Here is a 15,003-nt window from a genome sequence, read left to right as displayed (position 1 = left end):
AACCTTACAGGAACAATTCAACATTTTTTTTTATTAAGAGAGCATAGCGAAACACAACGCAATGGGGTTTTGATGAAAATGTGTAAAATCATACCCTCCATTTTGCTTTGCCTGCCACACAGGTTCAAGCACAGTAGCATCTTCAGCCTCATGAACTTCTGACGAATTTTCAAAGACTTTGGAAGAATTCCAAGAGTGAGGTCTGCATAAAGGCTCATTTTTCCTAAAAGACAGACAACAGTGGTTTATAAAAGGTATTGTTAAAGATATTTTCCTAATTCTTATTGACTTTTATCTTGAATACTCATAGCAAAGTGCTGAACAGACTGTTGAGCCTGGGATGCAAACTTAACAATATGCTCTGGCAATGGGATTTTTTTCTACAAAAAGAATCCCATTCCCAAAAAACTACGAAGGTAGCTGATCCTCTCATCACCAAAATCTGCATATGAATGTCTGTAAAATTCCATGAAATATCTTTATAAGACAATTACCGAAAATCTTCACTCATTTGCACATACATACCCTTTAACTCGATTCTTCCTGAGAAGCATGCAAGGTAAGGAAGGAAATACATCATTAGACAGAATCATCACCTTGAGCACAATGCAGCAATGATCCTTCGGATAAAAAAAAAAAAACTAAACTTGTATTATTATTAAATAATACAAATGCTACTGCATATAATATGAATTCAATTCATTCAGTCGAAGGTGGAGTACAGAAGGTGGCACTACACTACATGGTACTGACTCATATGACTTGGGATTAATGGTAGAACTAGTCTGGGACTAATTACTCCAAAATACCTCATAGAACTTTGCACAATCTTCGTTAAAAAGCTTCTGGCCACTTGTATGTCACTTTCTGCAGGCATTGTTTATATTACAATATCCACCAATTACTCTTCCTGTACAGGATAGAGGACAAGAAACTGCCCATGTAAGTGTAAATTTCAAGCGCACTACCTGCTATAACGTTACAAAATTATAACGTTACAAGATTGAGGTTCACTTAAGACCTAAGGTGTTTTCCACAAAAAAATTAAGGTGTTTTACGAATAGTACCCTACTGAGGACACATTAATTAATTAATTAATTTGTAAAAATGTAAGGGGTAATATATATGTATGTGTGAAGTTTAAAAATCTTATCCAGCAAGATAGAAAACAATGAAAGTAAACATTGACTGTTCAAATCATAAAGGAGCCCTTTGTTTTTAATCTAATTTCTTAATGCAGTATGTGATCACTAGTTTTTGCCAGACTTAGATTTGCCCAAGGATTTCTAGTACATTTGGTGAAGTATAAAACCTTTTTTTAACAGAACAGAGAACCAACTTTCACTGAACCATGAAACAGTCCAAATCAGTTCTGAAAGCTATCTGCTCTTGGTACTGTGTGTTGAGCACAGTTCTGTTTCATGTTTTGTCGTTACAGGGAAAGGCTCAAGGCCTCACTGATATATAAATCACAACATTCATAGTGGACTCATGATTGGGGCACTTTAATTAGCTCAGCGTTGTGGAGCGAGTGCTTGCACTGAGATCATAAAAAAAAATCTTGTCATGGCCTAAATGGATGAAAAATGTGGCCTAAATTGCTCAAAGGGATAATAATGTTAATAACAATAATAATAATAATAATAATAATAATAATAATAATAATCACTATTAATATTATTATTGTTATTATTATATTTTTTACAGTAAAAATTGTTAACTATATTGTCCAGTACAATGCCACCAAATATCAGATCAAGCCACCATATAGCAATAATGCAACAGAGAATGTACGGAATAAACAGATTATTTGTATTTTTATTTTGCAACAATTTTTGCATCAAATAACTTATTGAAAAAAACTGAGCATGCAAAAATCTAGTATTAAAGTATCAAAAAGAAATGTGTTAATAATCTAGACAATTACATAAAATTATTATAGGTCTATGTGCTATATTTGCTATATTTGTTATATTTGTATATGAGTTGACTGCCAAGTACAAACTGGTTACTCCGTCACCCCCAAAAAAATATAAAGATAAGAAAGTTTGGATGAAAGGAAAAAAATAACACCTAAAATCTTTCTGAAAATGTTTATATTCTGCTACATGACCCTCCTAAGACCTGATTTATCGGAGTGGATTCAGTTTTCCTGTAACTCTCAACCGGATGAAGAACCACATTTGGTAACTTACAAGTGTCAGTATTAGTACTTAAAAAAAAAACACATATTTGCAGACGCTTTGGCACATTTTTATATTTAAATGTACCTTTAACTATATCTGTGATTAAAAAAATATTTTTATATATACAATAAAGAAAAACATTACATTAGACGGCCAAGGAACTGTATATGTATAGTAAATTTCACTTCCCTTAATTTGCAACATAAAAAAAGACAATGAGTAATGCTGAGAAAAATCACAAAAGTAAAAAAAAGTCTTGAATAAGTCTTAAACTTTTTCATTTTCAATAACGTGAGTGCCCAATAAAGGGTTAATTTATTAGACTGCATCCTAAACATGAACAAATGTACGATTTATATTAACACAACGAAGTCTAAGGACTAGTAATAAATTACAAAAAATCCCACTTACCAAATATTTACTGCATGAAAAACATTCCTATTTCTTCATTTTCCTTCATTTTTACTAAATCTGCATTACTTCTAGCCTTTGCTTTAAAAAATCAGATCCTTCTAGAGCTGAGAATCTTAAAGCATTCCCACCAGCAACTCCCAGCACTCACGTCACACTTTCAAATCAAATGTAGACTAAAGTACAACAGCGGCCTGACCATTGTAGGAGGATCACAGTCCTATACAATCTACAAACTCTGAGTGGACGAATGATACAGTAGTGAGTCAGTGTGTGTGTGTCCGTGTGTGTGTGTGTGTGTGTGTGTGTGTGTGTGTGTGTGTGTGTGTGTCCGTGTGTGTGTGTCCTGGTCAATAGAAGGATTATGCTAGAGATTTAGCTCTAGCAACAGAGGGTGTCCAGTCATAAAAAGTGCTATAATCTTTTCCTCTGATTGGCTAATGGTGTATAAACAATGGTGAGGCTAAATATGCTGTTCTTCCGAGTGTTAAAAGTGACAAAATGTCATTTATTAATTAAATAGTAGGCTACCTACACTGGCACACTGGCACAAATCTTTTAAAATTCTGTTTCTGCCTGATAAAATTCCTCATTAACTGAGTCATTGTTTAGTTATTTGGGAGCATCAGCAGCCTGTGTGTGGGATACGGAGCAGACATGGGCCTGGGCAAATTGCTGAATAGAACCACAGAGACAGCAAATAAAAAATGCTAGCATAATCAGAACATGGCTTGGCACACCAAATCCTGTCAGATCTCAAACACAGATACAGTCAGGTCATTAAGTATTTAGAAAGTAAAACAATTTTATATTTGGGCATCTGTACACCACCATAGTGGATCTGAAATAAATACATGTACAGGTGTGATCAAAGAGTAGACTTTCAGCATTAAATGGAGAGTTTTAACAAAAATATTGCATAAACCATTTAGCAATTACAACCATTTTTAACAAATCCCTCCATTTTCACTGGCTTAAATTTAATTAAACAAACAAAAATAATCATACATTTTTATTTGTAAGTATTAATTATTAAAAGGTCAAGGTATTAAAAAATCTGTAACCCTGAGACATCACCAAACAGCAACATATTTTGGTTTGGTTTAAATAAAAAGTTTGAATTAATATTTTTTTTTGTGTGCAATCGTTGCTCAATTCTTGATAGGTAGGCGATTACATTTTAGTCCTTACATATCAGCCATAACTGTCTGTTCACCAAGTTGTAATGAAGCCAATACAAATCAGTCCTTGCATAGTCGCAGTTTGCCTGATATAATTGTTCAATAGTCTATATAATCATTTTGGAGAAACTAGCCCAGGGCATCTGATCCAGACTTCATTCTGGCTTTAGGCAGCATCAGGATCACAACGTTTACCTGGGACTATGGGAGAGTATATGCAAGGACTGATTTGTCACCCAAAGTTTCAGATTAACACAGGTCTGCCCCCCCCAAGAATACATAAGGATAGGTGATGCAAACGCATCAATGAGACAAACAATAAAGAGAAAGAATGTCTCTGAGGTCATGTCTTTCTGAGGTTCCTAGAGAAGTAAGTAGTACAGTCTCCTTTATATTTGTTTTTAAAAAGCTTGCAGCACTGTAACACAACATGTAAATGTGGTGGTATCTCAAATCCTGTAAGGACAGATGCTGTGGTGATGTGACCAGAGGCAAAACATGATAAGTACAACAAACTATGATAAGTATATAATTATCAGTGCTTTGTTTAATGCTATGACCTAATTCTAAAATTATAGCTTTGATTTGTGTAAAATTTGCTCAAAATATAATTTTACAGGTAATTCTCAGTGGCATCACTGTATAGTAAAAGAATTACTCTATTTGAAATATAATGTCATGGCATATCCTATACATTACACAACCTTAAACCACCAAAAACTAAAAGCAAAGTTCCTCAACTCAAAAATGTATTATAAAAATGTTATATGTTTAAAAGTAATGCACAGATACAGTATATCATGTTTGCCCATTCCTATAAAAGATACTTCTTTCCCAAGACATTACTAACCCATCTAGCATGCAATCAGCGTAATAAAATGGTGTACCTGCTCAGTTGAATGAGTCAATCAATTCCTCCAAACAAGTTGGCATTAACATACATAGAGAAGTGCTTAAAAGAACATATCCTTTAATGGATTATACTGTTGCTCAAAATCCAGACCAAAACAATGGGCTCACAAAGAACAGCCAATCATGTGGGCCCACTGCACTCACCCAGGCACTTGCACCAACCATTTCTCTAGTACACAGGTGGGGGTAGTAAAATAATTCTATTTTACTTATTCCATTTACACTCCTCAAAACTTTTAGGGAGAAAATGCTAGTCATGTTTTCTTTACAGGACATCGAGTAAATTACATTATCCTTAACAAATACACAAAGTCAGTTACTCCTTGAGATGGGCCATTCCACCTATTTCCCCCACACTAAGGGTTGTCCAGCTTTGCAGTTTGTAATTGGATTCTGAGCAAAGGCATGTGTAGCCAGATCACTTATAGGCTGAACCTCTCTGTGTAATAGGTTAATATGTAGAGGAAGTTATAACAAAGCATAATAATAGTTGATTACTGTATATTTTACCGATCTAGTGATCTAGTTTATATTTCAAGTTTAAAGTATAATTCTGTTTTTAATAGGAGTGTAGCCATGTATTTACATTATAACAGGTATACAGGACTCTAAATTTGGCAAAACTATTAGGTTTTATATAAAATCTTCAAATTCAATGCAATCTGATTAACTGTGCAATTAGAGAATATAGTGTTTATATGGTGTTATACAATATTTTAACCATCATCATTTATTAATATATTTTTTTTTACATGTTAATAGAATGGTGGCACAGTGAGTGAGTTTACCAAATTTATACTAGTTCGATCCTGAGTTGAGGTCTCCTTGGTCTACCAGTGTCGACATGGGTTTAAATGGGCTAATCTGGTTTCCGTCTAACTCCGCCTCCATTTTGCCAGGCTACAGTGAACTGCCCCTAGGTGTAAAAATGTATGTTTATGTATGTGTGGTTGTGTGTGTACACAGTCATTCGGTATAAATAAGCACTTACTGGTGAGTGTCACGGTGGTTTGAGTCTATTCTGGAAACATTTGGATTAAGGTGAAAACACACCCTGGATTAGATGCCATTTATACACTCATGCACACAACTAAGAATATAAATCATATCTAAATGTAAAACAATGGTCTGCATGAAGAAGTGCCCAATACCCACTACAATTGGTCAGTATATGGCCAGAGTTTGTGCACACCCGTATATGTGACCCTTCCCCAAATGTTGTCACAAACTTAAAAGACACACATCTGTCGAAGACATTGGTTCTTAGCTCTGGTCTTGAGAACCACTGGCGTAGGATGTTTTTGTATGACGTAGCATTAAATTTCCCTTCACTTGAACTCAAAGGCCCAAACATGTTCTAGCATAACCATGCCCTGCTGGCTGGACTTTTTTTGGGTTGAATGATTTTGGATTTGTAGCTCTGTGTGTAGCTCTGACCTGTTCTCAGTCCGCCCCTTGTAACCTTGTCTGCCTGTTTATACAGATCTACAGTATATATCTTCTGTCTATCTGACCTTGGGCTGTTCATTGGATTTTGAATACTGTTTGCCTGAGCCTTGAAGTAAACTTGCTAGGCTGCCTCTGGCTGCTAATCATCGGTTAGTTTTCTGACCTAGTTCCTGCTAGAACTCTGACAAACCTCCCATTTTGTTGCATTGTGCCATTTTAGGCAATTCATGTACTGCTGCTGCCTTCTCCAGTCCGCCTCTCTCTCTTTCTTGCACAGTTCATGTACTATTATTGCCTCTTTACAATAAATATAAGGCTTTATTTGGTGTCCTGCATTTGGGTCCTTTTGAGATCCATTACGACAGTCAAAAGTTTGGACATCTACATTATTATTGTTGTTGTTGTACTTCTACGCTATAGAACACCACCAAATAAACCATAACTATGAAAAAACAAATGGAATTATGAACTAAGCAAAAAAGCATTTTTTTTTATTAAGGACACAATTATGTTTGTCAATTGTGCCTAATTAGCCAATTACATTTAGGTAAATTCCAAAAAAATACCTTAGCAATAAACCTAACACTCTCTCCACCCATGTTTCCTCTGAACATGCAGAGTCCAGGATTTTTACCACTAGATGGCCCACACCATCCAGTAAAAAAAGGCTTGTTCATAATGGGAATTTTTGCCTTCTAGCTTGTATATCAAGTGTCGAATGCACTGGTCAAATTACCAGTAATCATGCTGAAGTAAACATGCTATGGGGGTCACTAAGCAACAGAACAAATATTGTTCTAATAATGCTTTATAATACAATAATTTAACTGAAGGGCAGGTCATTCTGATAATTGCAACATAAAATTAACCATTGAATTAATTTAGGTGAACACCACTACAGTACATTTATAAACCTTACAAATTATGTTTAATACATATCTAATTGTCTCAAGCAACACGCAACACATTTTTATGACAATACAGTCATTAGATTCTTATTAGACTGCTGGTGTTTTCTTTATGAACAGCCCTGTTTCTTATAGGACCTCTGATGTCCTCTGCCCCATGCTGGCTCTAGGACCCTGCTGCTTCACACAAAGCCCAACGAGACTAAGCCATTGTGGTGGTGGACAAAGGCAGCTTATCAGGCCAGTTTTGTGTAATGGCATACACTCTAACAGAATGATGAGGACCATTTTGTGCCACTTTGCTATTTAGTGGTCTAATCCTCTAGCTAGATGCACTCACCAAAGGTTTTCTGCCTGTGTAAAACCTGAAAAGCACAGACTGAGACAAGTTCTGTACTGTAGATAGTCAAAAACACCAGTTCTGAAAGTTTCCTCAATCTATAATACAGGGAAGATAAGACAAATAACAATAAACCAGAACAAAAAAAGAGCAAAATAGAAATGAAAGATGTGTTCAGTATACATACTGAAAAGCTGAGTCACCAAATAATATCTGACTAATGAAAAGTAGAAGCTTTTAGCTCTTAAATAAAAATGCAAATTAGGTACACAGTTACAATCATGTTCACATGTCACATTCAAAGTACAAACCAAATTGTAAATGATGATTAGATGTGTACCTAATACTCTTGATAGCCAAAGGAAGTTTAAATCTTAAGCATAAAAATGTAATGTATTATCTTCTAAAAATCAGAAACCACATAAAACCCCTGACCTCTATTACTGTAGCTTGGTCTAAAGAACTTAAAGGTTACACTGCTTTTTACAGCACAGGTTTTAAGACCAAGTACTAGCTTGCCATTCTGATGTCTCAGCATCAGATTTGCTTTTTTAAAATAAATGTTTTTAAACACAATTATAGTATGGTCCTCTTTCATTTTGGGATGTAATAGCAGTGTAAAAGCACATAAAGGTGTTAACACATACTGTACCGTTTAAGTACAGATTCCATTTTGCATTAGATCTGCTGGTCAAACTGTAGCTCACTAATGATTTTCCCCAAAACAGCCTGTTTTTAACCTCAAGTTGGATTGTGGATTAGAAAAACTCAGAATCTTAGAGTAATACATTTTTAAAAGTGGATTCCGAGTAACACGGTTCGCGAGTGTTCCGCAAGAGAAGCAAAAATTTGTAATAAATTTTGACTTGAAAAACGAACAATGCCTGGTTTATGAGTAACAAGTATCACGTATCACGCATTAACTTTTGGTTTTGACGCGAGCGCCACGTGATCACAACTGAGCCAATGTTTTTTCTCTCTCATGCACTGCAGAATTGTGGGTAATAATCACTGGTATAATCAACATCCGTGCACGCCTGTACTGTTTACTATAACACACGTGTGCGCATGTGTAACGCAAAAGAAAGTCTCATTAGAGAGGTTTAAGATCCATTTTCTCTCTCTCTCTGTGTCACCCTGCCGTTTTGTGTGTGTGTGTCATTGGACACCGTGCCCCTTCACACACCTTCCTCCTCCAGCCTTCACACACACACTCTTTCTCTCTGCTCTACACAGAAACACTGCTCTGTCACAAATCTTTTCAAGGGTAAAGTGCAGGTTAATTTGCTGTTGTTGTTTTTTTACATTACAGCAGTGATTCTGTTAGTATGCGCTTACACAAGAGTTATTATGTTCCTTGCTAATTTTCTAATAAAACAGTCTTCCCGTTAATGTGTGTGTGTGTGTGTATGTGTGTGTGTGTGTGTGTGTGTGTGTGTGTGTGTGTGTGTGTGTGTGTGTGTGTGTGTGAAACTCAGATAAGAAAGGAGGAAGGTGTACTGTGTAAGATGAGAGGAGGGGTTCATTCCTCCTTTTTTTAAGGGTAAAGTTTAGGTTAATTTGTTTTATTTTTACTTTATATTTTTTATAATTTTTATGTATTTATTTTTTTGGGCTGTGAAACGAATAATTTGAGTTTTATTATTTCTTATGGGAAAATTCGCTTTGATTTATAAGTATTTTGAAATACAAGCTCGCAGTCAGAACAAATTATGTTTGTAATCCAAGATACCATTGTACATGCTTTCTAATGTTAGAATTTACAGATTATTCAAATGTGGAAATATATGGCTTGTTCATCCAAAAATAATTCACGTTTGTGATATACAGATTTGCTAATTGAATAATAATATAATATTTAATATTATAATAATATAGGACAAGGCATTCTAATATAGAAAAATAATCAACAACCAGGTGGTATAACAGCACATCCTGGATTTTTTATTCCTCTTATAGAACAGTGCTTTGTCACAGCTAACAGGTTTTTTAATGAATGACAGGTCACACCTTTTATTAGTTTATTGGTTATATTTAATGGGGAGCATCCATGACACAAGTTATTTCCATGTTATTATTCACATTATAGCAGTCATTCCTTCACGTTCATCTTTTTTTCATAAAAATGTGAAACACATGCCTCCATGACTCTTACAAAGCACTATAAATAAAGACTCCTTTCCAAAACACAAAAAATATCCTCACAGAAAACTTATTGTAATAACCCCTATACCTGTACATTCGTATGTTTAAACGGAATTTATGTTTAGTGTATGCCTAAAAGTTCAAATGTAAATTGTTGGTAAAGAATTCATAATATATTAGAAAATGTAACTTAATATAAACTTGGGATTTATATTTATACCTGCTGTTATAGAAGATGAATTAATTAACGCTTCCCAACCACTCGGCCAAAACACAGGCTTGGTGCTAATTGTATTTATTTTTTGTTATACATATAATACAGAAAATGTGTGTGCCAAAGAGGCTACTTCTGAAGAAGTGACTAATCTTGCTTCCCTAAAATTTTCGAGTTGCTAAAACCAGCCATTTTGAAAAAATGATTTTATATGTGCCACAAAAATGGCCATTTTTAGGCATTTTACTGTCTAGCTTCAAACAATAATAATTTATATGCAAATTATTTATATTTCCTAAAAGTACTGGTTCTAAAATTGGTATAAGCGCATACAAGTATATGACCTGTTAAGTTGTTGCTTAAATTAAAGCATCCTGTGTAAAATTTAGTATTTTTTCTGTAGTGTGCGTAACCATGTCAAATTCATGTTGTAATGTCTTAATGATTTTAGAATAATACACAATAAACACAGGTTTATGCCTTTTTAAGTGAAAATCTCATCTGAATGACAATTAAGATTATTTAAAGATTTTGAATTAAAAAATCTTACGGACACTAGGCATGAAATTGTATTTATTTTTAACTGATAAAAATATAAATGCAACTAAAAAACATAATAACAGAACAAAGCACTGATCAGGAGATAAAAGGCATTAAGTATCATAAAAAATTGTGTTTTTGATCCTATCTGAAAATTCACTTTTTCACCTAGGTGGAACCCTTTATAGCACCAATACCATGTTTTGGCTGAACGGAAACTAAGAAAGTGCTATTCAATAACAGTACCTTTTACCAGGATTTGTAATAGTATTTTTATAATGCCATTATAGCTGACTGCGTAAAACATTATCTGGCACATTTAGCCCCTCCACCTCCAAACACATAGCTACAATTTAAATATCAGTAGATGACAGTGTACAGTATAAATGTGTATAAGACCCAACCACAAGGTGTCACAGTGTTTAAGGCTCAGGGCCTACCGTTTCAACCCCAACGCCAGAGTTTTGAAGGAGCTCTTGACCAGGCAGATAGCCTCCCGTCTGTAGCCGCTCAGAGGCACAGCATTAATATTGACAATCTCATCACCAACCTGGAGCTGGCCCAACGCGGCTCGGCTGCCCTCCTCCACCTGCACATCCACATGCACATACACCAGGGTTGGTGAGCAAAAATGTCAACCACATGCACTGTAAATTAAATCAAGTCATGTGATATACCACAATAAATTATAATAGATTTTTTTTCTTTCTAATTTTAAATGACCATACGTTAATTATTAAGTGTATTATACATTTATTACTGTGATGCCACCCAATATTTACTTATTTTTTTCTATTTTATTGTCGCAGGAAACAGAGCTTTAGCTGACTGACATCTGAGGGAAACTCTGGTCATTGCTGATACATTTCCTGCTTTATTTAAATCCAACCACAATGATGATACCAACCCTTTTTCCAACCCCTCAATCAACATAGCTGTCATGGTTATCTGACAAATACAATAACCCACAGACACAGTTTAGAACATTACCGTATTGAGGATGTCAGGCTAGAATTAATCATCAGACTAATTACAAGATTAAGAGAGCAAAAGGCTACAACCCTTGATGTCTAAGTTTATAATATCACAAAATGACTGACAGTAAACAGTATACCAGCGCTCATCCTCAGGTTGGTTTATTTCTTCCCCAAGACCGAAAGAAATGCAACCTGAGTGTAATGGTTAAAAATTCAACGCACTGAAACTCTAGACTTTGCGAAGGACTGTGTTTCTCCTGATCTCCTGTGTTGTGGTGAGGTCTTTTGAACCTGCTAATATCAAGCTATATCTTACAATCCTGTTATAAAAAGGGGATGTGTTCTTGTTACTTTTGTGGGTGCAAAAACATTCTATTAGAGCTTCAAAATTAATCATATATCAGTCCTAATAGCAAACTTTTCTGTCTGCATTAAATAAGAAAAGAGTGAAACAATGGGATGTGCTGTCGACAAGCAATAAAAAAAAAAGTTCATTATCTTGCCATACCAGCCTGAATATTAGCCTTATAGCAGCCAATGCAGATAATACTTTATTTATGAAAGACTGACACATCACAACTCGTAAATTAACACTAATGTTTACGTCCACAAAAAAAGACAGGTAATAGACCGGTAATAGACCCATCCCGGATGTATTCCCACTTTATCCCCAATATTTCACCGCACAGCAACCCTGATCATGATAAAGCAGTTTATAAAAAAAAAAAAAAAAAAAAAAGGAAATATGTCACATCTGGAGCAGTTTTAACAGACATGTCAGGGAAGAACAGATGAGAAATTGCTTAGCATACATTATTCAATCCTTACTGTTAGTTTTGGCAATGAAAAAAACATAAAGTAATAATACACAATAACTTATTTTTCATTTTGTCGTAAAAGGTATGAGGTGTACAAACACTCAACTGGAGTTGAACACTTAAATTTAACAAATTACACTGATATGCAATTAATGAAGTAGGAAACTGAAATGTTGGCATGTGAGATCTCAGTCTTCCAGGATATGAAAGCGCCAATTTCCAGAAATAAGTCTAAAATATGCCAGGAATTTTAATTACAACCAGTCTGTTTATTTTGCAATCACTTGCTCCTTAGTGGACACAATGGCAGCCCAAATGGGATAAATAAACCACTCGGTTTTTACCTATAGCTCAAAAGTCCTTTCATATTTGCACTTCAATTTATGACTAATGCACATGTCCTGCATATGTTTATGTTCCGTAGTAATCATAACAGAACATATACATATGCAGGACATGTGCATTACTATTGATTTACTTCCTATAAATAGTACTGCATCAATTTAATTCAATTTTATTTATATAGCGCTTTTAACAACGGTCATTGTCTCAAAGCAGTTTTACAAAATGAAAAGAAACATCATTACTGTTGTGTAGTAATAGATAAAGACCGAATAAAATGTCCATGAGCACTGTAATGACGACTGCAAGAAGAGCAGAGAAAGTTAGCTAGATTTATCCACAGGAATGCAAAGACATCACAGCAGTCTGATACACATAATTCAGTGTGTCTACAGAATCCCACAAATCACATACATTTCACGCCAGCTTGCGGAACTTTTCATATGAACTTCTGTGGCCTTCTTGCTCAAACTATATCCAAGGAGACTGTAATCAAGTCTAAATACCTACAGTAGCAAGAAAAGCAAAGCTTTTCAGTTCTTTATCCAAACACAAGGTGGACCTAATTTTAACAATTTTCCACTTAGTACTCATTAGGAATTTGCCTTTTGTCTAATTTTTATATCTGAACACCTATGATGGTAAATAAATTTGTCATTTGTCTCTAGAAACTGTACACACAATCATTCACAGACACCATTTGCACATTACAGGAACTATTAAAGGAGCCATTAAAAGAGTTCCTGGCTCCAACATACTGAGAAAACTTTTTACCTTGATGACGTCCAAGCACTAGTGAAACACTGAGATAAGAGACTTAGTGTAGCAAGGCACTCACGTGACTTGTACACCCCTCAAACATTTAACTGTTATGAAAGGAGGGGAAAAAAAATTTACGAAAAGCTTTACCATCGCATTAATCATGATACATGATGGTGAAATATATCCCAAAAAAATCAATTAATTAGATGTTTGATTAGTTAAAGTATCTCAGTGTTTGCCTCAGACATAGTACATATCTTTATCTATTCATATGGAGAAACTCTCTGTGAAACACTTACAAGGATTTGCACTTCTGTATCTCTACTAATATCTCTTAAATTCTTTCCAAAAAGAAAAAAGGACATGTGTTTATACTGTACAAGTACCACAGATTAGGTTTTGGAAGAATCTGAATATTTTTAGTACTTTAAACTTAGGAGTGTTTACAGGTTTAGAAGTGATACCCTACCCTACCCTTTCTGAAAAAGGAATTTTATAAAAAATAATAAGAAACTCTTTTCTGAGAAGGATTCCTTTGGTGGGCAAACAGGAGCACTTACAAAATCAATACCGACTTGAGTGATAGTTCTTCAAAAATTGAGGGTTATAGGAAGTTTGAGCCTGTAGTGTGTGAATGAAAGTATGAGTGTGTGTATGTGTGTTTGCCCTGAGATGGATTGGCACCCTGTCCAGAGTGTACCCTGCCTCGTGCCCTAAAAGACCCTGAACACAGGATAAAGCAGTATAGAAAATGAGGGAGTGAGTGAGGAAGTTTGAACATTATAAATTGTTGTGGTTAAAGTAATACTACTTAACCCTTTCTAAAAGCTAATCTAAATGTGTTTGTGTTATAAATAGCATCTTCATAGAGGAACAAACCAAACACCGCTTAATTGAACTTTTAAGTGAATCAAGCTGTCTAAATAAAATCAACTCATTAAGGTGCATCCATAATTGAATTAGGTTATTTTTATAAGACTTTTAAATTTTTTCCATTTATATTAAGCAATTACTAAAAAAGTAAATATTGTGAAATATATCATGTCAAATCTCTTCATATTATGATTTCACCAAGTCACCAATAACTAATACTTCAGTATTGCAGTATAATTCTATACCTTTGTAATAATCAGTGGTTCTTGGTATTCCAGACCTCCTCTCAGAGTAAATCCCCATGGAGCTCCTCCAGTGAGAACCACATCCACCAGCACCCAGTTTTCCCCAACTGGTCCAGCGTGCCGCTCCATGGACCTCCATGTGTCCATGTCTTCAAGAGTCTTAGACCTGGGCTCTTCTGATGGAACTTCAAGTAATGGACGTGTACCTACAACATCCATATTTTTAGAACAGACTTCAGGAGAGATACTGACAAGTGATGCTATGTTGATGTCCACACATGAGAGCAGATGTTACTGTGGAACTCTGGCAGATAATGCAGATCTTGAGAAGTGTCCTTCATACAGTATCACGCATAGCCCTAAATTTAAATGATCCTTAGACATCATGGATTGTCTTCATCCACTCCCTCATAGACACCTGTTTCTGGTTGTTATATCCATGCTGTAAGTTCAGTATCCACTCCGTCATGGTGAATCTGTATGCTCCCAATGAATTCCTCTTTCCTGGTTCCATATACCCAGTGGGAAAACATCCAAACCCACTTCTATTCCTCTTGTACGCTGTTGAACCATACAGTGACTTACCTCACTGAAATATCCTCCGCTGCGCATACCCTACATCACTGTTAGAATACTCTTAGACGTGTGTATAATAACTAAAATAAATTTCACGGAGTAGAACAGTCACTTGTAAAGTTGT

General features: G+C 35.1%; 1 protein-coding gene across 4 annotated transcripts in view; it reads right to left on the bottom strand.

Annotated features, from left to right (window-relative positions):
- shroom2b (shroom family member 2b) overlaps positions 1-15,003 on the bottom strand; it is a 26,434-nt gene extending 11,431 nt beyond the window's left edge. For all 4 annotated transcript variants that reach the window (XM_053513137.1, XM_053513138.1, XM_053513140.1 and 1 more), the window contains exons 1-3: positions 14,304-15,003; positions 10,727-10,875; positions 95-223 (exon numbers count right to left, since the gene is read on the bottom strand). In XM_053513137.1, the coding sequence (XP_053369112.1) occupies positions 95-223; positions 10,727-10,875; positions 14,304-14,522 (497 nt within the window). In that variant the 5' untranslated portion in view covers positions 14,523-15,003. The remainder of the gene's footprint in view (positions 1-94; positions 224-10,726; positions 10,876-14,303) is intronic.

This window comes from Clarias gariepinus, chromosome 15 (genome assembly GCF_024256425.1).
Source record: "Clarias gariepinus isolate MV-2021 ecotype Netherlands chromosome 15, CGAR_prim_01v2, whole genome shotgun sequence".
NCBI classification, from domain to species: Eukaryota; Metazoa; Chordata; class Actinopteri; order Siluriformes; family Clariidae; genus Clarias; species Clarias gariepinus.
This window is presented reverse-complemented; position numbering and strand designations above follow the sequence as displayed.